This window comes from Aegilops tauschii, chromosome 6 (assembly GCF_002575655.3).
Source record: "Aegilops tauschii subsp. strangulata cultivar AL8/78 chromosome 6, Aet v6.0, whole genome shotgun sequence".
NCBI lineage: Eukaryota > Viridiplantae > Streptophyta > Magnoliopsida > Poales > Poaceae > Aegilops > Aegilops tauschii.
The window spans coordinates 266,859,368-266,867,638 of record NC_053040.3 but is presented as its reverse complement, the minus strand read 5'-3'; the positions used below and the strand labels follow the sequence as shown (position 1 = coordinate 266,867,638).

Here is an 8,271-nt window from a genome sequence, read left to right as displayed (position 1 = left end):
TCTTCTTCATCACGTACATCGCCGCCGTCCATCGTCGATTCCCACCATTTCGGTCCACCTCCGGCCTCCCCGAGCTCGTCATCCGCACGGCTGTGAGCTCCTACTCCATCCCCCCTCCTTGTACACTCGATCCGTTGCCGTAGTCGTCGCCCTCCAGCTCGTCTGAGTTCCCTCGTACGCGTACGCGTACGTGCAATAGCTGCTCCTGTTGCTGCGTTGCCGCTGCCTTAGCTGCTGCGTACTGTCGCTGCTCGCTGCTCCGCTAGCCCCTCGCCCGTTGCTGCTCTGCCATCGCCGCTGCACTTGCCCTGCTGCTGCTCGTCTCCGTGCCGCCGCACGCTGCCCCGCACCGTCTCGTCCCCGCGCACACCTCGCCTCATTGTTGTCGTGCTGCGCCCCGCTCGCGCCCGCTCGCCGTGCTGAAGCCGCAACTGCCGCCTGCGTCTGCCGTCGTTGCGTCCCGCTCCGCTGTCGCTCCCCTACTTCCCCCTGCTCGTCGGCCACCCTCTCCCACAGCCCGCTCGCCCAGCCGCCGCCGCTCGCGTCCCGCTGCGCCTCCTCGGCCATGGCCGCCGGCCGCCCTCCTGCTCCCCAAGCGCCGGAGCCCCGCCTCTGCCCGCTGGCCGCGCCCATCCCCGCGCCGAGCCCAGCCTCCCCGCAGCCGCAACCTTCCCTCCGCCCTGCTCCTGCCAACACCCGTGCAGCCCTGGCCGCCGGCATCCGTCCCCGGCTCCCCCTCGTCGCCCGGGCGGGTTTGGCCTCCGCCCGGGGCAGCGCCCGTTAGCCACGCCCCGAAAGGCCCCTGGGCCACTGGCCTATGGGCCCCAGCACCCTGGCTCTTATAAAAAACTAGATAGGGGGCGCGGCTTGCCGCGCGTTGCCTGCCGAACGACAGGGCAAACAATAGCACCCAGGGATGTTAATGGAGATGATCCTAACATGTTGAAAACATAGATTATAATGTTAATTGTTCAGAGGTAATAAAGCCTGAATGTAAACTGCATGTGATCACGTATGGGAACCACTTTGTTCGACGTAGATAGAGATATGATATGCTCATAATATGTCCATTACATGACAGGAAGACGTGGGGAGTTACAAAAGCATGTGGTTTGCATCTAATCTGCAGTAGCATAACAGAGGGTTCCATGCATTTATACATAGCGATGCGCCCAGAGGAAGCTAATACGGACGCAGTATATACAGCTGCAAGATCAAGCTGTGTGCATGACAAAAGTGACGGGTCCTGAATCTGGGAAGGTTCGATGCAACATAGACATGGAAAACGGCTTTTTCCATCGGGTTGTTGCAATGATGGGAGCCTGAAAAAACATATGAAGTTGTGAACGATAATTTGTGAAGCTCTTTGAAACGGGTCCAAGAGATGATGCATGTCAACCTACAATGGCGTATGTGCCGCTCTATTTTCCAGGGAATAGCGCTCGACGCGCGGTCCTCATCTTCTTGTTATTTTTAGAAGGCACTCGATGGATGCTGAATATTAGTAATTGTGTAGTTAGGACATAGAAGCCACAGTTGGGTTGTATGTGAAGACAACGATAAGAAAATGGAATGGAGAGCACCTATTATTATTTGCTGTGATCGGGGTCGATGCACTTTCTCCTCCAGTGGTATCCTGTGGGAAAGCAACTAATAAGAGAAACGAGCATGAAGCATGTGCTACCACATGATAATGAAGATACCTTGGCGAATGGTCTTACCTTAGACAGCATGATTTGGCTGGCATGTACAGTATTCTGATGCGTAGAAGGTAACACAACAGCTTCTTGTTTAGCCTTAGGTTGGGGACCTGGTTGATTACGGTCAGTAAAGAGAGTTGGTCATGCAGGGCGCTGGCCTGGTCGTAGAGTGTCGACGACCAGAACTCCTCAGCCTGAAGTTTTCTTTTGCATTTTTTCAGCTCCGCGAAATTTGCATCATCTATCGTGATTATACCTATTTTCTGCAGTTATCCAAGGGCGGCAACACACATAGATTCAATGCATGGTCCATGAAATGCGAAATTTGCATCATCTATCGTGATTATACCTATTTTCTGCAGTTATCCAAGGGCGGCAACACACATAGATTCAATGCATGGTCCATGAAATTCCTTTGTTGTGCTTGACAAGCTTTTGCTGTGTGGAGGCAGGTCAATGGAGACAGAGATGCCCACATCGTCGCTACCAATGTCAGTGAAAGTGAATGGATGGATTGTGCCACCAATTGTTTCAATTGCTTGTTCAAGAATGAATTGCTTGTTGATGGTGACACAGATAGGATATTGCTTTGATTTAACAAATGGTAAAATGTAAATATCAGCATGCAATGGGTTATGAAATCGACGGATGAAGAGGAGAATGAGATGACAACAACTTGGAACTAATCGGAGAAAAGCCCTTGAACAGCAGCTCATCATTCGTGGCCAGCTTGATGGACGAGGTTGTCAATGCAGAGGAGGATTCATCCATGGCGGCGGCAGGACTGGAACAAGAGGTTCGTGGAAGGGAGAGGGGAATGGATCTGGAAACATGGTATGCAAAGAGAGCTGGTATATAGTTAACCTAGTTGGGTGGGCCTCTTTTGATGTGCCACGCCATTGTCCTTGTGGCTTCCGGGCTGTCTGTACATTGGGATATGTGCCTTAAGTGGCCTGTAAAATTATTGATGCTATGTGTTGTTAGTCAAAGAAAATGGAAATGTCGATAAGGTAAATTAGATGGGAATATAAGCGGCCAACTAGTATCAATGTGCCCGATTAAAGAGAAGCAGTATATTGTGTCTGACATAGCAGATGGCATAGCATCGATGCAAACCATACAACAGAGCATGTTCAAACTAAGGATTGCATAGCCTAGAATAGCATGACGACAAATATAATTTACATAGTTAATTTTGATAGGCTGGGAGATAATGGACTATATCCCTGGTACACACCATATAATTTACATAAATAAGTTCAGTGGGCTGGGGTAGTGCATAATAGAGTAGAGTAGTGCAGCACATGCCACATAGTTTACATAGAAAATAAGTTCAGTAGGGTACTACATAGGAGAGCAACGGTCGTAGCGCAGATGTAAGATGCATATACCACGTAGTAAAAGATAGCAAGCTGATACCACCGAGCGATCCTCAAGAGAATCACGCTGGCATGTTGGTGATGTTGTATCAGTAGTGCTCCTTGAGCAAAGTGTCGTAGTCTGTAGAGCAATTGCCTTCACTATCAAAGATCTCCTCATCATCCAAACAACTTCTCATGTAGGGTGGATGCTCTGGTGGCACGGGCTCGGGGTCCACTGAACAGTTGTCTTCATCATCAGTAAAACCTGGCTTTGGGTCATATGGATATGTCCCAATGGACTGTAGGTACTCAACAGCAAGGATAGTGTTCTGCTCAAGGTACTCACATATGTGCTGAGCATTCTGGAGAGTCGCATTGAGCTCAATGCCTGCCTATGTTGATCCATGGGACATGCCCTCATCAATCAGACACTGAAGTTGGATGGTTGCTGAAAATCCAGTATCCAGTGAGTTATCCCAGCCTTTGCTGAGCTTTTTTATGATCTCGTGTTTCTCACTAAGCTGCTTCAGCAGTATTTGATGGACCTTGTTGATGGATTCAATGACTGCATCCTTTTCAGCCAGCTTCTCCATCATGTCTCTATTTGTCTTCATAATAGAGTCAAGATGTTGTTCTTCTCTTCTAGTTGCTGCACCAGAGATGTATTGACCTTTTTCAATGATTCGATACTGCGGTCCTTTTCTTTCAGACGCTGACGCAGTGACTCGTTGTTAAGCCTAGCAGACTGAAGTTTGTTATAGCTATAATCACTTGGGACCACATTGTGTTCCTTCTCCATGAATTCCATGGCTTTACGCGCAACATGATTCTGCGCTTCTTCCAGATCAGTGAAAGCAAAGGTTGAAATATATGTCTGACTAACAGGACGCTCCAGTTCACTGGAAATTGGATGGAAGCCGACTGTGACTTCAACGCACCCGAGATGAACTGCACGTGCCGAGTAGGCGGCCGCTGGAAGGCCGACTTTCTCAAACATAGCATCTAGGATGACTTTGGACAGAAGGTTCACAGGATTCATGTTGAAACCTGGTCCAAAAATCATAGCGTAGTACGAGTGAATGCCATAAAAAACAACACTTATATTTAAAATGGAAGAGTAAGCAAGCAAGTCAATGCTTTGGATGCAATCGAACATATGATTCTTCTTCGCTGTCTACTGTAGTTTGTGAGAAAGAGAAATCAATACATGCAGTAAATTCAGTGGGGCAACAGGTATGTAATTTATAAAATGTAGTTAGGTTTGAGGTTGTGTTTGGAAGGGGAGTACTAACGAAACAAGAAAGAGAACGAAATATCTTCTCTGGAAGGGCACTGGATCATAAATGTCTTCTTTTTTATTTTATATGCATAAATGAAGTGAGAGCTAGGATCTCATTCAGCAGAGGGCATGAATTGGAATAAAACGCAGGAATGGTTAATTTAGTCCTGACATTATTCTTATCCATACAAAAGGGCCGGTGATTATCCTGTTGCTACAAGTCGATCTGGTTCAGTAATTATGGAAGGACAGGGGATAAACCAACAATACTTAAATGTGGGTATGCATATGGCATAACAAATTAGTAGCTTTATTTATAGGATATGTGTTCTATCTAGGTGCATGTCTGTCCACATTAAGTTCTGGGCCATTAACTCGCAGCTCTCTGTTGTAAGTAGGGTTAAATTTTAGAAAATACCTTCTGAGAAGAATCGGCCGTTAGCAAACGATTTAGCTGGCCTAAAGTTCTCAAAGATGGCGGATCGAGGGGAAGAGCTTGGGCAGCAAGAAGGGGAGGAACAGTACTTAGGAAACCTAGCAAACCCATGTCCAAAGAACAACCAGATCGAAATACAGCGGCGGGAGGAGAAATACCTATCGTAAAGATCAATCGTAGCTAGATGTGCCCTTCTTCATCTCATACCGCTCGTCGATTTGAGCAGTAGTGTGGATCTAGGTATACGTCTAAGGGGAAGTGAGAGGAGCGAAGCAGGGGAGTGAAATGGAGGAAGGGGATGAGAGCGGGTGGCTGGATGCGTATGTGGGACGGTGAGTGAATAGAATCACCTCCCGCACCGATGGTGAACAGTAGAAGCCGCCACTGCAGGCAAGTAGGGAGGCTGCACGTGCTCCTTTCGGGTGATGGTGATCTAACCGGTGGTCTAGCGATCATCCGGTTCTCTTGTACCAGGACTCCTACCCACCCATTCGGATACCATGGGCCCAGCCAAGAGGAGCCCACCGGGCAGCGAGAGTGACTTAACACACCAGCATACAACGCATAGGAAAAAGGAAAATGCAATCATCGCTAATGGGTTGTATCTCTCCCAGTGATCCAAGATGCTTTTGGGACGGGCCGACGATAACCAACTGCGAAGGAGAAGGTGATGTTTTTAGAGGAATGTAATTTAATAGGGAAAATTGGCTCAGCACACCTAGGATAAAACAAGGATTTCCCAAAAAATAAAAAAGTAGAACAAGGCAGTTATACAGGCGCATGTACCAACCGGGATTACAGTACGTGAACCAAAAGGACAACAGGTAAAACAACAAATGCCTGGACTATAGGTTTGTTGTCTTCATAGCTGGTCATTTCAATTATAAAGGTCGAGGATGTGGCCATCCGAGTCACCATCGTTGTGTTCCTTTGGATAACCAAATGTAACCCTGAGGTGCTGAAGGGCGTCATGTGAAAGCTTGCTTAGCCGAGCAACAGCATGCTCAACTTCTGAAATCTTCCTAGCCAACTCAACGCCTGGTGTGGGGCCAGCTGGAAGTGACTCAGATACAGCCAAGGAAGATATCCGATCACAGGTTGAGAACACAGTACCTATGTAGTTACCAGTTGTCGTCGCTAGCCCTTTGATCCTTTCATCTTTCTCAGTTGTAAGTTGGTCTCCTCTGATCTTTTCAATTCAATATAGTTGTAGTCTTGCAGGACCTTCCTCTGGTGATCTTCCGTATAGTCTATTGCCTTTTGAGAACTACATCTATTGTGCTCTGCAAGTTATGCAGGGAGAGCTCGAGAGCTGGACCGCTGTAGACGGGTGCCGCAGATGTTCTTTGAAGGGATAAAATGTAACATTACTTACAAACTGGCCCCTTCGATGTGCTCGAGAGTGATAGCGTGGCGCTGGAAGGTCGAGTTTATCTAATATACCTCCGAGTACATATGTACCCGAAATCTCAACGATCTCCATATCATCGTCTATGAAAAAGTGAAAATCACTGGGTGAAGATGAAGCTATGATAATACTCACAAACAAAGGATATGTATAATTAAATAGGCTGAGCACAGGAAGCATGGTAGAGATCAGGCACAAAGGACGGTGCAAAAAGGTTCTGTAACAGTAAATACAAAATGAGGGAATCGCTGCCTTCATGTCATTAAACGATAAAGGACATGTTCGATAGAGCCTAGTTTAACCTAGATGGTAACAGCACATAGACAAAAGCAGGCACATCCTATACACACAATAAAAGATATTCCTACGGATAATGAAGTTGGTGATATCCTGCGGTAAAGGATATTCACCATCACATTCTTTTTTGCAGCTCCCTTGCGAGACGGCCGCTCCTGTATTCAATTATATCTGGGAGATCTCCAAAAGGGAGGTTCCAGCCGCATTTCGCATTTGTTCAGAAAAGTAGTACATATCTCTGGTAGATAGGTGCCAACCTCTGGTAAGCTTCTTGCCTTTGATTTCTGATTCTTTGAGCCGTTTTTCAAGGAAGGTGATACGATTTTCCTGGCGCTTTGTTTTTGCATAGTTTATGTCTCTGACAACTGTGTTGGTCATGGTCTCTATGTATCTGACTGCTTTAATAGCAGCGCTATCTCCGGCAGTGACCTCATCTATGCAATACTCTCCAGGCACAGACACGTCGACAATTGAGCCTCCAGGATCCAGACTAGAAGTGTTGAAGTTAACAGTAATGCGAACCTTATTGTCCTCATGGACAACATTCTCATACTGGGGTGGGCCTACGCCAAGGTTTGCAAGGAGCATCTCAAGCATCACCTTGTGTGGAATTTTGAACACCCTTGTAGCATCCTATAGTACGACAGGATGTGAATTACCAACAGACGAATAGCGGAACACTATCATATGTATAGGAATGGTTCTAAGAATAACAAGACGGGCAAGAGATGGTTCGATTCACTCAATCCACTTAATCAGCCAAGAAGGCAAGGACAGAGTAGGTGCACTGAACTGTGTGCAACCTTTCAGTGGTAACAGACCTAACTGTAGCCTAACCGATCTGTTCTATCAAAATTCATGGATTTTTGTTTAATCAAACTATCTATCTACACAAATCCAATTTCTTACTTCAGTTTCTTTTTCGTCTGGTCCAACCTGTGTCCAGGGTACATATCATCGTCTATATATCTAGCAAAGAGAAAACATTTTGCCCCTACCATGGAAACTAAACAAAGGAAAGAGTATGGCTGGACCAACCTGGGCAAGCGCTCGCAGATTATTGTTGGTGGAGGCAGCCGAGCTCGAAGAGCCGTGATCCTGGAGCTCCTAGGCAGACATAGAAACCTGAAAGTGCAATCAGTGGATCTTGAAGATCAAGAAGACGAAAGCATCAAGCGAACTGGAAAAAGGAAGCAAGGTCATCTGGCGATCGAAGCGCGGTTGTACCTTCACAGAGAAGCCGAGTCAGGAAGGGGGAGGTGTAGGCGCACACCAGAGGCTCGATGGCAGGCGGTGGCGGCTCGGCGAGAGGCCAGGGCAAAACACAACCGAGACGGCGAACGAAATGACGCAGGTGTGACCTAGTTTGGATAAAACAGAGAAGGAAATACAACGAGCCTTTGCCTGCAGCTTTGGCGAACGGAAGCCCGAAAGAATTTAAATGGGCCGTATGCTTATTCACTGCGTCAGGCATCTCTACATGTTAAATCAGCATGATCCCGTGCGGCCCAATACCAATTGGGTCGGGCCATGAGCGAGGCTGAATGTTTCAGTTTCTTCAATTAGTTTTCTATTACTTTTGCTCTTTGATTTTTATTGATTTTATCTACCTTCTTCCTCAGAAGTAACTCGTAATTTAGAAAGGTTCGAAATATTAACGAAAGTAGACGATGTAAAACAAGTGTTCATTATGGAAAAAGAGAAAACATTTTTTGAATTAGAATAAACCTTTTTTTATTTTGCCGAACAAATTTATACGAGAATTTTTTAACAACGAGGAACAACTTTTA

General features: G+C 46.6%; 1 protein-coding gene across 11 annotated transcripts; it reads right to left on the bottom strand.

The window, feature by feature from the left end:
• Positions 1–981: 981 nt before the first annotated feature.
• On the bottom strand, positions 982–7,873 carry LOC109779262 (uncharacterized). 11 transcript variants are annotated; one of them, XR_006665332.2, is made up of 9 exons: positions 7,709–7,873; positions 7,520–7,606; positions 5,890–6,267; positions 3,092–4,108; positions 2,565–2,653; positions 1,722–1,963; positions 1,584–1,636; positions 1,404–1,494; positions 982–1,322 (listed from the first exon to the last, which is right to left on the bottom strand). XR_006665332.2 is itself a non-coding variant. In XM_040392437.2 (4 exons), the coding sequence occupies exons 3-4, from the start codon at positions 7,076–7,078 to the stop codon at positions 3,672–3,674; spliced, it is 777 nt and encodes a 258-aa protein (XP_040248371.1). In that variant the 5' UTR covers positions 7,079–7,114; positions 7,520–7,606; positions 7,709–7,861; the 3' UTR covers positions 2,894–3,671. The 11 variants fall into 11 exon arrangements, 1 of the variants encoding a protein (XP_040248371.1); XR_012187727.1 differs by lacking the exon at positions 5,890–6,267 and adding an exon at positions 6,739–7,114 and having other exon boundaries at positions 1,400–1,494; positions 7,709–7,861; XR_012187726.1 differs by lacking the exon at positions 5,890–6,267 and adding an exon at positions 6,739–7,114 and having other exon boundaries at positions 7,709–7,861.
• Positions 7,874–8,271: the final 398 nt, after the last annotated feature.